Here is a 17,662-nt window from a genome sequence, read left to right on the forward strand (position 1 = left end):
GGTGTCATCTGCATATCTGAGGTTATTGGTATTTCTCCCGGCAATCTTGATTCCAGCTTGTGCTTCTTCCAGCCCAGCATTTCTCATGATGTACTCTGCATAGAAGTTAAATAAGCAGGGTGACAATATACAACCTTGGCATACTCCTTTTCCCATTTGGAACCAGTCTGTTGTTCCATGTCCAGTTCTAACTGGTGCTTCCTGACCTGCATATAGGTTTCTCAAGAGGCAGATCAGGTAGTCTGGTATTCCCATCTCTTTCAGAATTTTCCACAGTTAATTGTGATCCACACAGTCAAAGGCTTTGGCATAGTCAATAAAGCAAAAATAGATGTTTTTCTGGAACTCTCTTGCTTTTTCTATGATCCAGCGGATGTTGGCAATTTGATCTCGGTCCTTCTGACTTTTCTAAAACCAGCTTAAACATCTGGAAGTTCATGGTTCACCTATTGCTGAAGCCTGGCTTGGAGAATTTTGAGCATTACTTTACTAGCGTGTGAGATGAGTGCAATGGTGTGGTAGTTTGAGCATTCTTTGGCATTGCCTTTCTCTGGGATCGGAATAAAAACTGACTTTTCCCAATCCTGTGGCCACTGCTGAATTTTCCAAATTTGCTGGCATATTGAGTGCAGCACTTTCGCAGCATCATCTTTCAGGATTTGAAATAGATGAACTGGAATTCCATCACCTCCACTACCTTTGTTCGTAGTGATGCTTTCTAAGGCCCACTTGACTTCACATTCCAGGATGTCTGGCTCTAGGTGAGTGATCACAGCATCGTGATTATCTTGGTCCTGAAGATCTTTTTTGTACTGTTCTTCTGTGTATTCTTGCCACCTGTTCTTAATATCTTCTGTTTCTGTTAGGTCCATACCCTTTCTGTCCTTTATCGAGCCCATCTTTGCATGAAATATTCCCTTGGTATCTCTAATTTTTTGAAGAGATCTCTAGTCTTTTCCAGGTCTGTTAAAACATCGATTGTTGGGCTTCTCCCTCAAAGTTTCTATGTCAGTAGGTCTGGGTACAGCTGGAGAACATGAATTTCTCATAAGTTCCTAGGTGATTCTGATGCTGCTGGTGTGGGAGCCACACTTTAATAACCACCAATGTAAGACTTTAAGACTGCAAGGTCTTATATTTGTAACTAATTCAGAAACCAGGACATAACACATTTGAAAATACCTAGCAATACAAGGTAACATAAGGGTCCAAATAAACTACAGTGTGTGATACTGAGAGAGAGGAACTCTGGGCTGGCAGGATTTGAGCTGAGTCTCAGGTCTGGGTAGAATTAAGATCATGAGAGGAAGATGGAGGGCCTTTTAAGAAGGGTAGATTCAGAAGCAAGATAGGTAGAGATAAGACTAGAGGGATAGGTAGGGACCAGTTTGTGAAGAGCCTTCAATGCCATTCTGTAGAGTTCAGATTTTAGAGTTCGGTGAGTAGAATCCAGCCCCCGCCCCGCCCCGCCCCCTCCACACACACAATCCACACATTATTCCTCCTGTGGCAGACAGGCACGAGGATCCAGCATACTGCAAACTTTTTAACCTTCCCAAAGACCTGTTCAGCAGAGGTGAGGGGGAGAGTAAAGGTTTTAATTTGTCTTTGGTGTTGGGCGAAGATACGAATTGAGATTGAGAGGTGGATTATTTGCTGTGTTGAGTCAATGTGTTTTTCATAGGTTGCAGGAATGGGAAAGCCAGTAATTTTTGGATGACAAACACAAAGTTAAGCTTGTTTCACTACGAACTTTGGTTGCCGACAGGAAAAGGACAAACCTTGGTTGTCTGGGGCAACTTTGGCTCTCGTTACCAGAGGGTCTGCAGTGGGCAACACTGGAGTTCAGTGCTTTTCAGTCTTCAAGGTGCACGTGTAGGCACCCCTCGTAACCCTTCTTAAAACGCAGATACTGATTCAGCACGCCTGAAATGGCGCGTTTCTAACAGGTTTCCAGAGGACACTGATGCTGGGGACTGTAATTTGAGGCAAGGTACCAGGGACCATCCAGTGTGAGTTACGGGTAGAGAGGCCCGCGGGACAGCCCTTTCGAAGGAAAGAGGATAAAGGCGATCCTTAAAGAAAGGCCCCTCTCCAGTCACTCAGGAGAGTGGGACAATGGTGTGGAAGGAGGAGGGCCTGGGCAAAGCTGGGAAGGTGGCAGTCAGGGAAGGCGGCGGCGCCGAGGTGCAGCAAGTGCTAGCGTTCGGGTAGCGGCGGTCCGGGAGGCACGTGGCCGCGGCGAGTCTGCGCCCGCCCCAAGCGCGATTTCTGGTCTTTGGGCCCTCGGCGGCTCCCATCGCGGCTCCCGGGCGCGCTGTGGGGACAGCGGCGGCAACCGCAACCGGTCACTCCACCGCGCGGGCGGGTGCACCTACCCCGCCGGCCCGGCGCTCTGGCTCCGGAAGCGGAAGGGGAGCGCAGGCCCGGCTGGGCGGCGGCGGCGGGACTAGAGAAGGAGGAGGCGGAGGTGAAGGGGGAAGAGCCGCCTGCAGCCGCGAGAGCAGTAGCGGGGAGAGCGAGCCCCCGGCGCCGGTGAGTGTGTGCAGGCGCGGGAACGCCACGGCAGCCCGGCGCCCGCCCCAGCCCCGCGCCCTGCCCCGCACGCTGTCCCCTGCCCGCACCTGCCTTCACCCCCGGGTCTTCTCCGTGCCCTGCCCCCCTGGGGTCTGGCCTTTCTCCCAGCATCTTCAGCCAGGGAGCTGCAGCCACCCGCCAGCTGCCCCTCCCATTACTGGTAGTTTGGTGGTTTCCTGTTCCAGTGTAGATGGTTTGGGGTAGTTTTTTTGTTTGTGTGGTGTAAAAAATCTGTGCCCTGAGCTTCTCACGTATGAACTCTAGTTTCCCGTCTCTGTACCCACGCCCGGAGACCTGCTAGAGATCTGGGATTTGTTCTTGCCATCACAGCTTTTCATTCATTCCCAGATCGCTGGGTTGAGGCTTCAGAGGATTTGCGGGAGGAGAAACAACTTGCTCCTTTGCTGACCTTCTGCCTCCCTCCCTTAGATCCAAGAGTGGTTTTGAGAAAATGGCTTGTGGGTGGCAGCAGTTTGCACTTGTTACCATTCAACTATAATAGGCCACTGAATTTTAACCATTTAATGCTGTGGTCTTTTTCAAGCTGTATTTGGGTCATGTATTAAGATCCTTTGTGAGTCAGTGGAGGATGTCTGTACCTCTAGGGCGAAGGGAACCTGACCGGTTATTATTTGAAAATATTTCAGTATAGCCATCTATAAAAGTACAAGAGGAAAAAAAGTCAAGGTCGTTGTGGGCGGGTCATAAATCATAGTGTAAAGTTACAGTATAAAATAAAGACCAGTAAGTATAATTAAGCACGCAGGTTAAAAATATTTGTCAAATGGATCCAAGATCTGTTATGCTAATATGTATACTTTAAATATTCACTACCTTCCTTGAAGTAAAAAGTAATAATGATAATTTTCATTTGATGACTGTTCAGTACATGCCATTCCTTGACTAAAGGCGTTTTGGTGGAATGTCTTGTTAAATCCTTCCAACTCCCCATTTTTTTTTTTTAAGAATAAAATCCAGAGAGTTGCTTTATTTTGGTTTAGGTGTGCTGTGTTGTCATGGCAAAAACTACTTTTGAAAAGATGAGAAATCAGTTGGAAAGAAAGAACCAAATAATTTGGTGTTGTGGAAAGAAAAACTCGGTCACTATCTAGCTGTGGTTTCATGGGTAGGTCAGTGACCAATGACATTTTTCATCTACACAACCAGGTGAAGTGAAGTGAAGTCACTCACTCGTGTCCGACTCTTTGCGACCCCATGGACTGTAGCCTGCCAGGCTCCTCCATCCATTGGATTTTCCAGGCAAGAATACTGGGGTGGGTTGCCATTTCCTTCTCCAGAGGATCTTCCCGACCCAGGGACTGAACCCTGGTCTCCTGCGTTACAGGCAGACTCCTTAACTTCTGAGCAACCAGGAAGTCGGGCCAAAGCCTTTAAGCCTTATTTTAGCTGTCCCATGGTTATTTGAAATATGCTAAGTTTGTAAATAATTTAAGACCATTTAACATGTTAAAGATACCCGAAGGAGTACTAGTAAAAGTATATCAAAATAGAACCAAAAATGTATAATTCCATACTTTTAGCATAATATTTGGTGTAGTACTATTCCAGAATTCCTCATTTGGAGATCAAACAATAGGGTTATATTAAGTCCTTTCAAACTGTTGTGATTTCTGTTTAATTTAACATACTTTTGAAGCCATAGTTGGAATAAATGAACTAGAGCGTATTTTAAATGAAATGATAACTGTGTCACATTGCCTACCTCTGGGGTGTTTTGCTTAATGAAAGAAATTTAAGCATTTTAAAATGCAAACATGGAACCATCAGCTTAACAGGTAGGTTCTTAAGAAGTAATCAGTGAGTCATAAAATTTTTTACTTCTTATGTACTCACTGCCTGATTTCTCTAATTCATAGAGATGGATTCAGAGCCTGTGGAAAAGCACATGGGTAAAATAATGTCATGTATTAGTGAAGAAATGAATTGAGAAGTCTAGTAATGTCTCCATGGAGCTTTTTTTTCAGGAATTGTAATTGAATGTGAGTCAATAAAATCTTTCTCAGTGTAGAAGACTACATAGTGATGTTATCAGTTCTACCAGACATAACAGGGAAGGCAAAGGAAAAGCTATTTGTATTACCAGGCGGTTGTCCCCTAAGCTCAGTTTTACTTTTGTATTAAGGAATGAAGGCATTTTATCTTACTGTAGTGAAACATTAGGACTCAGTTTCAGTTTCTCAAACACATTAAAAATAAATGGCACTTTAGCATTGAGAAAAATCAGTGCATTAATACATCTTATTAAAGTTGAAAATGTTAAAAAATATAGGTGAATGACAAGAAGAAATGGAAAAACACATCTTTTTTATTATTAGAATATTGATTTTTTTTTTTGTTAAGAACCTGGTAAGTTGAGTTTTCTGAGTGTTGAGCTTTAAGCCATCTTTTTCACTCTCTTCTTTCACTTCATCAAGAGGCTCTTTAGTTCTTCTTCATTTTCTGCCATAAGGGTGGTGTCATCTGCATATCTGAGGTTATTGATATTTCTCCTGTTAATCTTGATTCCAACTTGTGCTTCTTCCAGCCCAGCGTTTCTCATGATGTACTCTGCATATAAGTTAAATAAGCAGGGTGACAATATACAGCCTTGATGTACTCCTTTTCCTATTTGGAACCAGAAAGTGAAGAAGAACTAAAAAGCCTCATCATGAAAGTGAAAGAGGGGAGTGAAAAAGTTGGCTTAAAGCTCAACATTCAGAAAACTAAGATCATGGCATCTGGTCCCATCACTTCATGGCAAATAGATGGAGAGACGGTGGAAACAGTCACAGACTTTGTTTTTTGTGGCTCCAAAAATCACTGCAGATGGTGACTGCAGCCATGAAATTAAAAGACGCTTACTCCTTGGGAGAAAAGTTATGACCAACCTAGACATCATATTAAAAAGCAGAGACGTTACTTTGCCAACTAAGATCCGTCTAGTCAAGGCTATGGTTTTTCCGGTAGTGATGCATGAATGTGAGAGTTGGCCTATAAAGAAAGCTGAGTGCTGAAGAATTGATGCTTTTGAACTGCGGTGTTGGAGAAGACTCTTGAGAGTCCTTTGGACTGCAAGGAGATCCAACCAGTCATTCGTAAAGGAGATCAGTCCTGAGTGTTCACTGGAAGGACTGATGTTGAAGCTGAAACTCCAGTACTTTGGCCACCTGATACGAAGAGCTGACTCATTTGAAAAGACCCTGATGCTGGGAAGGACTGAGGGCAGGAGGAAAAGGGGACGACAGAAGATGAGATGGTTGGATGGCATCACGGACTCAATGGACATGAGTTTGAGTAAACTCTGGCAGTCGGTGATGGACAGGGAGGCCTGGTGTGCTGCAGTCCATGGGGTCGCAAAGAGTTGGATGTGACTGAGCAACTGAACTGAACTGAAATTGAGTTAGCCTAGTTTGAAAACCATATCTTAATAGATACAAAATAGTATTACTTGCATTGGTAGCTACCTGTCCCAAAGTAATGTGATGGTAGTTTATTAACTTACTTCCTTCTTTTGATGTACTCTGGCAAAAAAATGTGATATTTGCAAAGTTTGTCTTCTGCCTTTTAGACCCCTGTTTCCTGGTGATTTTTCTCTCAAGTGGGTTAACTTTGTCCATTTAAGAACTGAATAAGTTTCTGCTCTCTGTCTGTTGCTACCACTTCCACAAAAGGGCAGGTTAGGTAAAAATTAGTATTTTTCTACTCACTGATTCATTTAATTTTAACTTAACCTGCTCCACTGTGGTCTCAACCTGACTTCTGATTTTAAGCCTTTTATCAGTAATTATGGAATAAATACCTTTTTTTTTTTTTTTTAACTGTTGTAGGATTTTCAGCTTCAGCAAGCAAGGAGAGATATTTTTTCTTTCAGTATTATTGGTGTTAAATCATGTCTGCTTTGGTAAAGCCTGGTGTGAAGGAAATGTAATTTAGCCTTTTGGTATTTTTTTTTCCCCAATCTGCTCTTGGTGCAGCAGGTACTAGATAGGGGTAAGTAGCTGACTTGCCTTTCCTCATGGAAGAACATGCCTAATTCACATCCAGGAAATGCCAGAGCCTTATTTCTGGCTTTTCTTGTAGCTGAAGGTTTTTTCCTTGTGCTGTTTTTTGAGTGGAAGTTACCTGTGTTCAAAGGTAGGGAGCTTCTGTCCCTACCCTGCATTTAATACCATTTTTTTCCTGGCCGCCCTGTCCCTCTTCCTAAATGAAGAGTCCCACATAGGCCGTTTGTACTGACTGAAACAATATTAGCTAGTCTTTAATTCGTATCATCACACACCTTTTAAGTTATTTTTGTTTTTTTGTTAGGTTTGTTTTTTGTTAGAAGTCACTGTATTGCAATACTTTTAATAATGTTATTAATTTACTTTTTTTTTTCACCTATGAAGCAGATATACAGAAGAGCCTCAGCTTATGTTAAGTTCTGCCCAGAAAATAGTGACTTAAAGACTTGTTCTAGTAAGTGGATTCTTGAAACCATCAGTGGTACCGGTTTGACACTTTGTTCACCCACATTTTCACAGGGTCTTGCTGGAGACCTTAGCAGATGGGCCAGAATTTCCAACTATAATTCTGTATTTTTCCTTAGCTTTTGAAATCAGGTCCTGATTTTCTCTCATGCTTCATTCCTTAACTCACCAGGCCTTGTACTTTTACCTGAAAAAGAGTTAGCTCAGTCACTCTATTTTTAGATCAAATCTCTGGTTTTGGTTTTTTGCTTGAAGAGACCTCATGCATGCCTGCCTGGTGGAAATACAAGCTCCCTACGTGTTTATAGTATGATGCGAGGGAAAAGGCTGAATACTGTCTGAGGTTTTACATCCCTTGAGAAGTAGTTCTCAGACTCTGGTGTTAGAAAAAGATGGCTGGGTATAGTTAAATTGTGTGTGCCTCTAAGTCACTGCAGTCGTGTCCGACTCTTTGCAACCCGATGGACTGTAGTCCGCCAGACTCCTCTGTCCATGGGATTCTCTAGGCAAGAGTACTGGAGTGGGTTGCCATGTCCTCCTCCAGGGGATCTTCCCTACCCAGGGATTGAACCTGCGTCTCTTACCTGCCTCTAGCACCACCTCAAATCACTGCTTTAATGATGGCAACCCAGAAACATTGTTTCATCTTGGAGTTTTTAAGACTAGATGTAAAATTCATCTTTAAGTCCTTCCTTCCCTTTACAAACTCCCATTTAAAATTACCATTGTTGGAGGTGTTTCTTATTTGCCAGGCAATTTCTCCTTTAGGTATGACAGTCACCTTGTGTGTTGATATTTTAATCACCATATTAGAGATGGTTAAACTGAAGCTTGAAAAGAAACTGAAGCTTGAAGAGCTAATAAAAGGCTCTGTCATAATTTGAATGTGACTCTCTTAAACATTTAAGATTAATTTCCTACTCTGTTAAAATAAACTGAATACCTCTGTGATATTTTAAAAATTGCATGACCTATTTGGCTAATTATTAATGACATCTATATCCTGATATTTTAGGTAGAATTACTTGACTAGTTTCTCAGAGTTGATAAAATTGGAATTTAAATAGCTATATAAATATATATAGTTATATATGTTTTTAAGATTCATTTAAAGCTGTAATTATAAGGTTTAAATTTTATATATTTGTATAATATGTTAACCATTTTATTTTGACACTTTGGGGGATGATATTTTTTTTTTTTTGGTTTGCCATGTAAATCATCAATTGCAGTCTTTCACACATAGCGATGTTAAAAATAATTAACATTTTGTAGTTATAGAACTTTGAGATATTCTTTGCTGTCACAAAATTTCTTGGATTTTTAAGATTAGGATTGCTTTTATGTCACATGGGTGAGATTTGATTCTACAATAATGGCCATGCTGAATAGATAAAATGCTTATCTCATTTTCAGTGCTATGGCTGTGATGTAGTTCTAATACCTGTAAATACAAAGTAGGATTTTTTCCCCTTGATTTTAAGCTGGTGAATGCCTAGGGTTTGACTCATGGATGGTTGACTTGTGCTGTTACCTAATGTTACTGACAGAAACTACTGTTTTGCTGTAACGTTAAGAAGCCACCCTGGAGTCGTAGCCCTAGCAGAATTACTGACTTTGGCCATGTTTCAGAGCACTTCCTTGTACCACACGTAATTCTGTTTGAGGTCTTTTCTAGAAGATGAGTTCATTCATTGCTGTTAGAGTAACAGCTCCTTTGCTAAGTCATTCTGTATTTTGTCTCTGAGAAGCAAATACGCAGCCATGGAGACCACTCTAGCAAGCTAGAGTAGAAACAAGTTACATTTCACAATCAAACAATCATGATCCATAGAAAAAGTGACCCTGGGAGAAAAATGCCGTTAAAGTCTATAAAGGGAATGAAAATGCAGTGATAATAATTTTGATATTTTCTTCCACATCCTCTATATGTAATAGGTTCCTATTGCTATGGTAAGCAGCATGCATAGCAAACTCACAACTTGTCTTTTATTCCCTTTCTTGGGGAATGGTACCACCATTCACCTAGACCCTAAGCCAAAACCTTGGGAGTCGTCCTAGAATCTGCCCTATGTGTGATTGACCACCGAGTCCTGTTAGTTTTCCTCTTAAGTTCTTATTCTGCCCTTTTCCAGCATACCTCCTGTCTTAAGTTTTCCATTCTCACCCCTACTCCTTCCTACTTCCTTTAGAAACTACTGCTTTTGGGGTACTTACCATATGCCCTCATCTCTCAACTGAATAACCAGTAAACCTAGCTTATTTCATATAGTCAGTCTTGGAGCTTTATCCAGCCACCCAAGTTTGTTCTTCAGAGTGTTGCTCTTCTTTCTAAAATGCACATTTCATCATGTCATTCTTTTGCCTATAATCCTTTAGTGTTTTCTAAACTACTGTCTTCAGGGTGAAGTACAAACTCATTGGCATGGTTTAACAGTGTTTTTTACTCTGTCTACTTGTAGGTCATGAAATCAGTCTAGTAGGCTGTGACCAACATTATATATTTTCGTTAAAGTGAAATACAATAAAATAGTGCAGTATATATCACATATAGTCTGGATAAATATCACTTTATTAAACTTTTTCAGTTATATATTTTATACATATAAAATATATAATCACATATCTTATGTATTTCTGTATATTTACTACTAGATGTTCTGAACTGTATTTCTTAAAGATGATTGTTCTCAAAAGGTTTAACATGTTTTATCCAATTCTTGCATATGAAATGACTCTAGTCATTTCAGTGTATTTAGATTTTCTTTGCCTGCCTTTATACCTTTGCTTACTTTGCTCTTTTATTCAAAAGAGCCTCCGTTTTTCATTCCACAGGTTTCACTTGCTCCAGAAATCTTTTCTTGGTGGCAACACCAAAAGAAATAAAATTTTCACTGTAGCCTGGTGGACACATACATGTTCACATGCCTGAAACAAGTCCCATGAACCAGTACCCTTCCTCTATGAGACACATTCTTGCCCCATTGCCCGCTATCTTACTTTGTCTTGGTTGGTGTTGATCACGCCTGTTTACTAGTTTGTCTCTGTTGAGAATAGGGCTGGTCTCTTTTCTTTTTTAAATCTATATGCAGTGCCAAGGCTTGGTATATAAACAACAAGAAGTGATTGAATTAGTGAACTTCTGAATCACTATGTTTTCTAGAACTCTTTACAGTAACTCTTAAACTCTTACTGTTTAAGCCTGAACTGCAGAAATTAACTTTAATGATTCTCTTAATGATTTCATTATAGGAGGATAACTTTGTTCCTTAAAACATTTAAGTGAATATGTGCTTCTATTTTTTTTTTTTTTTTTTTTTTTTTTTTTTCGTTTTCTGAATGTTGAGCTTTAAGCCAACTTTTTTTTTTTTTTTTAATTTTATTTTATTTTTAAACTTTACATAATTGTATTAGTTTTGCCAAATATCAAAATGAATCCACCACAGGTATACATGTGTTCCCCATCCTGAACCCTCCTCCCTCCTCCCTCCCCATACCATCCCTCTGGGTCGTCCCAGTGCACTAGCCCCAAGCATCCAGTATCGTGCATCGAACCTGGACTGGCAACTCTTCTATTTTTAAACTCTTTATTTTACATTTATCAATTGTGGTTAGATAGTCCTAGCCTAACATCTTGATGGATATTACATTGCATTTTGTCAGATCAGTGACCTCAGAATCTACTGTTATTTTGTGATTTGTGGTCTGGAAGTTTGATGAAGCTAAATACTGGACACACAACACTTACTTTGATTTTATGGGAACTGGGTAGTTTCAAAAGAGAAAACTTTAATGTATAATGGCAGTCAGATAAAGATTTTTGGGGGCTGGCGGGATTAGATATGAAGACAGAATTAAGTGGAGTTGGATCATTTTATTTCTATATTTAAACTTTTGTAATTGGTGATTTTTCAGTTAGAATATTTAGTTATTTACAGTTTGTATCATTGTTGTGAGATCATTTTTATTAAACCATTAATAGAGTCTCATGGAGAACTGCTATTGAGGAGAGATCCATTTGTTGGGATGCAATTAAAAAAAAAAGAATAATCAAGATAAAACTGCTAAAGCCAAGTACCAGAAAAATTACAACACATCTCGGTGAATTTGCAAGTGGTAAGTGCATTTAATTTTAATGGGAATATGTTTCTTAGTTCTGTGGCATAGTATCCTTAAAGTGTTATGAGTTAGATGAGTTTTAACAGTTTTTCATTTGCAAAAAATTAAAGTTACTTTATGTAAAGTTTTTCATATTAAAATTTTACTACACATTTTCTTAAACAAGGCTTTTTCCACAGAGGGAAAAAAAAAATCTGTAAATAATACTGAAACATCTTTCTGAATTGTATGTCTTATATGGCTTTATTGCTAATGCTTCTGTGCTACATTTTTAAAGATAGTAATTTGAAAAACATTCCATATAAAGATAATGCGTAGTGATAAAGAGAGGCTAAAATGAAAATTTTTGGTGGGCATGGCAACGCACTCCAGTATTCTTGCCTGAAGTGTCCCATGGACAGAGGAGCCTGGCAAGCTATAGTCCATAGGGTTGTAAAGAGTTGAATACAACTGAAGCGACTGAGCAAAAGCACACTTATTTCTTAATAAGCTTCAGTTCAGTTCAGTTCAGTCGCTCAGTCGTATCTGACTCATTGCGACCCCATGAATTGCAGCACGCCAGGCCCCCCTGTCCATCACCAACTCCCGGAGTTTGACTTACACATAAATATATGTACAAAATGTGATGGCATTCCTTCTCTCTATCCTTTCCTTCCTCAGCCCAGTGATAACCACTGTTAACAGTTTCATAGGTGTATTTTCTTCCACACATACAGAAATAACTTACACATTATTTTTTTTTCTAACAAAGAATCACATTACATAAACTTTTCTGTAACTTTCCCCTCCAGCATTTAATTATGAAAGATTCTAAGCAGAAGAACTGAAAGAATTTCATACTATAATACCTTCATACCCATCACCATAATTCTACAACTAATGTTTTACTGAACTACATCAGAGATGCTCATCCATCTCTGAGTCCATCCATTAATCCGTGTTTTTTGGGATCCATTTGAAAGTAAATTGCAGTCATCTGTGCACTTCCTTCCCCCTCTCCCCAATACTTCAGTGCACATATCATTAACTAGAGTTCAGCATTGGTTTAAAGAATTTTTTTTTTTTAAAGGTCAATTGACATACCATGAAACGCACCCATATTAGGTACACATTTGCTGGGTTTCAACAAATTTATAACCTATATATCTCAAATTTGTGTCAAGATAGAGATCTTTATCAGCACCCCAGAAAGTTCCCTTATACCTTTTCCTAGTTCACCTCTATCCTGCCCTCCTTTTAGGAAGATATCCACCCCCCATAGATTTTACCATATAACTCTCTTCTTTTCACTCAGCACTTGTGTGGGTAGCCATATGCAAATCTTGATCAACTTGCTTTTCTTCTTTAAAAATTGCAATAGCTTGGAAATAGTCTATGCTGTGGATGTACTGTGATTTACAGTATATGACCATTTCCCTCTCTCTGTATGGGCATTTGTTGTTGTTTAGTTGCTAAATTGTGTCCAGTGTTCTGCAACCCCATGGACTATAGTCCACCAGATGCCCAGGCAAGAATACTGGAGAAGGTTGCCATTTTCTCCTCCAGGGAACCTTCCCAACTCAGGGATCGAACCCCTCCCTCACTTATGCTTGGCAAGCGGATTCTTTATCACTGAGATCACTTGGGAAGCCCCTATCTGTGTATATAGGTTGTGTCATATTTTTGTGATTATAAAAAGTGCTACATAGAACATCCTTATGTGTATACTTATATGTACATGTATACCTGTACACTCTAGTGAATGATTTTATAGATGTGACTAGAAATAAAACTGCTGGGTCAGAGAGTTTGACATTTTCATAGATAACTGCCAAATTGCCCTCCAAAGATGATTATATCAGTTTACATGCTTATCAGCAATGAATTGCAAGTGTCGTTTTCTCTGTGCCCTTTCAACATTGGGTGTCATCTGTCTTTCTAAAATTTTGTCAATACAAAGGATGAAAAACACAACTAGAGACTTCACATTTTTCTAGTCAGCAGTGATTAACCATTGGATTTTTTTTGTCCTTTGTGAATTGCCTGTCCATGTATTTAATGACTCTTACTAATAATACGGTATATTCTTTTTTCCAAGGATGCTTTGTCTTTTAATTTTGTTTCTGCTGTGTTTTGAGCTTCAGAAATTTTAATCTTCATGTGATCAAACATGGCTGATGGGGTCTTACTAAAAATCTTTCTCATTCTAAGATTATAAAATCACTTACTATATATATTTTTCTGTTAGTTTTTCTTTTTATTTGAAATTTCGAAGAGAAAGAGAAATTCACTGTGAACTTAGGTGCCAGTAAAAAAATTTCATATGGAGAGTGAGATTCAAATTAACCTTGAAGTATGAGTTGAATTTGAATAGAGCAGACAAAATGGCAGGGACATTTTGGACAGAAGGAATGAGAGAGGTATATATATTCTTATTCATGGAACAATAATAAGACCACTGGCTGACATGGTGAGTCGTATAAAACTGTGAATTTAGAGATATTCATTTGGGTCGATTTCTTGTAAATTATTTTGGCTCACTTTTATCATTTTCCAAAATCTGCATTCTGGTGTTACAATTTTCCGTCATAGTTTTCTGTCACTTTTCGTAGTGACTTCAATATTCTTCCTGGAGAAAATACATGGTAAAATTTAGTTGCCTGAATAAGGCAGAAAAGGAAAGGTGGTTTCCTACCAGAGTAGGTTGAACATTGTAAATATTTACATGGTCTAGTTTATTAGAGTTGAATTATAATTTATTTGAAAAAAAAAGTTGTGCTGTAGTAATTTATATTAATGAAGTATTAATAATTATTACTTATTAATAAATTATATTATTAATGAAGCTCCCAAGTATAGTTACCAGATAGCAATCTTCAAAAATGTTGAAGTACTGGTGTGTCTACTAGTTACATCAAAGAGTTATGAGCTCATCACCTAATACACAAATTAATGCATTGAATTCTCTAGCTGATGAAAGTATTTACAGATGCCACCCTTAAAACCATGTAGCAACATAGTGTTCAATTTGGTTGTTGCTCAGGATGTGTAATAGTTTCTGTTCAGCCGTGAGCCACGCCTGGTAGGTATTAACTGAGAGGCGCCATCCTGCAGCCCTACCGGTTACATGTTTCTGGCTGTAATCTGATTTGGAGCTCTTGGAAGGCTACTGTTTTTGTCTCTACAGTCCAGTTGTAAGGATTAAGTGGCACTAATTTTCACTGATCAGGTATTTTTTAAAAAAATATTCAACATCTTACTTGTTCATTCTTATATATTTCTACCCTTAGCTCACTTTTCCTTGGGGATTCTTGTTCTTTTAGAGCTTGTTGTCTGTGTATGTTTATATCCAGGAAAAACAGACACGTTTTAAACTGTGCTGTGGGCTACAATCCATGGGGTCGCAAAGAGTCGGACACGACTGAGCGACTTCTGTGTGTGTTCTGTGTGTGTTGTGAGGAATGTGTTGCAGTGATAAGAAAAATTTGTTATTCTCTGGTAGAGGAGAGTGAAAATAGAGTTTAAAAGTGTTTGATAATTTTGCTACTTGTTTTGCTGGGTTTTATGCATCTCTGTTTCTGATACTAATGTATTTAGAAATAAGTAATGAAATGACTCTGTTCTATATAATTATTGAAATTCACTGTCTGTTTTTTAGTTCTGAATGGAACTAAAACATTAAAAGAAAGAAGATGCGTGAAGTTAATGATACTGATAATGTTGAGAGACAGACTTCTGTCATTTCCTTTAGCACTTGATAGTTGGCAAGATTGTAAAAATACACATTCTTTTTAATGTTTCTCTTTTTTAGGTATGTTGATAGCTTATCATTTGCATTTGAGTTCATTGACTTTTTAAAATAATGATGCCTAGAAAATTAAATAGCATGCTTTATCCTCTGTGGCTTTCCTTACATTGATGATACTGATAGATCTTTTAATTTTTTAGTTAAAAGGTAATGAAGTTCAACCTTTACTTTTTTAAAGGTCTAGGCATTATTTCAATTTTAAAATTCATGCGTAAATACTAAGAGACCAAATCTGATTTAAAGAGTTGGGTGGTGTTGCATTTGAGTTCTTGTCTTTTTTTTTCCCTGCATTTCCAGTGTTTCAAGGTTCTAGGGATAATAGGATAAGAGTGTTCTTTAAGAATTAAGTAATCCTTAATCTTTTTTTTTCTTTGTCCTGGTAGCTTTGTAACTTTAAAGAACATTGGCAAGGCCTCTAAAGGGTAGTTCTGTGAGGCTCTTCAACTGATGATAAATTATTCCTAGAATGAAGTAGTCTGATATATGTTAGAAATCTGGGAGATACCCTCCAAAAGCGTACTGGTTTGATCCTACAACTAATTTCTCCAAAACTAACTTTGACTTTTGTGTTCTCTTAACCCAAATGAGTCGTCGTCTTTAATTTCATCCTCCACACCAGAGCTTTAATAATTTATTTAAAGTATAAACCTCACTGTGTTACCCTGCCCCCATGCTTTAGTAGTTTTCCAGGAATTTGTCTTTGAGTGGCATCTTTGTCTTAGTCTAAGAATGGCATCTTTACACCCACATGATACAGCCCCTTACTTCTTCCCGCTTGCTCTCCCCTAACAGGTTTTAGTCTTAAATGCCTCCTGCACTTCCTTCTGTTTCGAGTGCTGTTGTCACTTTTCTTTGGTCGGATAACTTTTACTCTTCTTTTAAGATTGAACTCTGCTTCGGGGAGTCTTGTCCTGATTTAATTAGTCCCCATTTGTGCCTACAGGAATATATTGTCCACATCCCTGGGTGTATATCATATTAAACCCATTTTATGACTTTTTCTTCCATTAGACTGTTAGTTCCTACAAGCAAAGATCATGTCTTATTCATCATTGCATTTACAGTGTCCAACAAGTGACTGGTGTATGGTGGAGGCTCATTGAATATTTGTTGAACTGAGTTCAACTCATTGCTCTACATTTGAAGTCATAGTGAAGCTCCTGGATTAGTGGTTCCTGGATACCAGTCAGCTGTATCAGAGACACCTGGAGACCATTTTATCAACAGAACATTTTATTGGTTTTTGGGCATTACTCTGTAAAGGATTATGATTCAGTAGATCTAGAATGAGGCCTGGGAATAAGTGTTTTTAAAAAGCTCCTCAACTGATTCCCGCTTGCTTACAGGTTTGAGAAATATTGAACTAGTTTATTACTGTATTATTCCATTGTATTTTATGTAAAAAAGTTGCCACCTAGACCTTACATGTATACTCAGTCGCTCAGTTGTGTCTGACTCTTTGCAACCCTATGGACTGTAGCATGCCAGGCTCCTCTGTCCATGAAAATTTCCAGGTAAAACTACTGGAGTTGGTTGCCATTTCTTACTCTAGGGAATCTTCCTGATTCAGGGATCAAACCCATGTCTCCTGCATTGCAGGCAGATTCTTTACCACTGTGTCACATGGGAAACCCAGACCTTACATAGTAATTTATTATTGAGGGTTTATAAGTTGTATCCACTAAAGGACGTATTTTAAGTCACTTTTTCATACCTGTGTAGAAATATCTTAACTTCAACCATCTCATTGTGAGACGTATTAGCATTTTGTTAACACCGAACTGAAAAAAACCCACATTTTAAGCAGGAGTCTTCTTGAATTGGTAGTATTAATAATATTAGTTGGGCTTCATTCCATGAACTTAAGTATTTCTGGCAATTTGTATTTACTTTTCATTTTTTATTATAATTTTTCAAAATGATTTTTAAGCATTTTATTATGATTTAAGAATTAAATTGAACAAATCTTAAGTGTATTGCTCAGTGAATTTTTACATATATGCATACCATAAAGCAACAGGTCAACATATAGAACATTTCTAGCTCCTCAAACTTCCCCCTGTGTCCCTTTCCAGTCAGTAAACATGCTTCCCACCATGAGATGGGTACTCTTGACTTGGATGACCATCAGCTAGTCTTATGTACAAGATTTTTTTTGTAGTTTTAACAATATCTTTTGGTGAATATATGTACTTATGTCCCTTGAACTTATACATGGAATTGCTGAGCTAAGGACAGACTTGTGTTTAACTTCAGAAGGTAATACCAGTTTACTCTGTGATCTCAATCCATAATGAAAATTGAAATTAAATTATTGGAAGCTTATGGTGAAATTTGAATAGCCTAAAACTTCCCTTTGTTTTCCAAAGGGTTTTATATTGTCAAAAATATATGTACAAAGAAAATTGGTGTTATTTTATAGTTGCCAATAAGGTAGTTTTGTTTTAGTCCGATAATCTTTCCTATGTAAGTAATTTTTCTCTTCTTCCCTTTCCTTAGGTTCATCTTCGCTTGTGGATTGGTAGGCAGTCGTGGGGCTGCAGAATGGGTCTCCGGATTCACTTTGTTGTTGACCCACATGGTTGGTGCTGCATGGGTTTGATTGTCTTTGTCTGGTTATACAACTTTTTTTTAATTCCTAAGATTGTCCTCTTTCCTCACTATGAAGAAGGACATATTCCAGGCATATTAATAATAAGTAAGTTTCTAA

General features: G+C 38.5%; 1 protein-coding gene across 6 annotated transcripts in view; it reads left to right on the plus strand.

The window, feature by feature from the left end:
• The first annotated feature begins 2,445 nt into the window (after window positions 1–2,445).
• ZDHHC21 (zinc finger DHHC-type palmitoyltransferase 21) overlaps window positions 2,446–17,662 on the plus strand; it is a 75,064-nt gene continuing 59,847 nt past the window's right edge. Inside the window, exons 1-4 of one of the 6 annotated variants that reach the window (XM_024995846.2) lie at window positions 2,447–2,535; window positions 6,969–7,035; window positions 11,029–11,162; window positions 17,452–17,650. In XM_024995846.2, the coding sequence (XP_024851614.1) occupies window positions 17,497–17,650 (154 nt within the window). In that variant the 5' untranslated portion in view covers window positions 2,447–2,535; window positions 6,969–7,035; window positions 11,029–11,162; window positions 17,452–17,496. Of the gene's footprint in view, window positions 2,536–6,965; window positions 7,036–11,028; window positions 11,163–14,253; window positions 14,374–15,304; window positions 16,299–17,451; window positions 17,651–17,662 lie in introns of those variants that run through there. The other 5 variants (XM_024995847.2, XM_005209927.5, XM_015472438.3 and 2 more) reach the window with 5 other exon arrangements.

The sequence above is a fragment of the Bos taurus genome, chromosome 8, assembly GCF_002263795.3.
Source record: "Bos taurus isolate L1 Dominette 01449 registration number 42190680 breed Hereford chromosome 8, ARS-UCD2.0, whole genome shotgun sequence".
NCBI lineage: Eukaryota > Metazoa > Chordata > Mammalia > Artiodactyla > Bovidae > Bos > Bos taurus.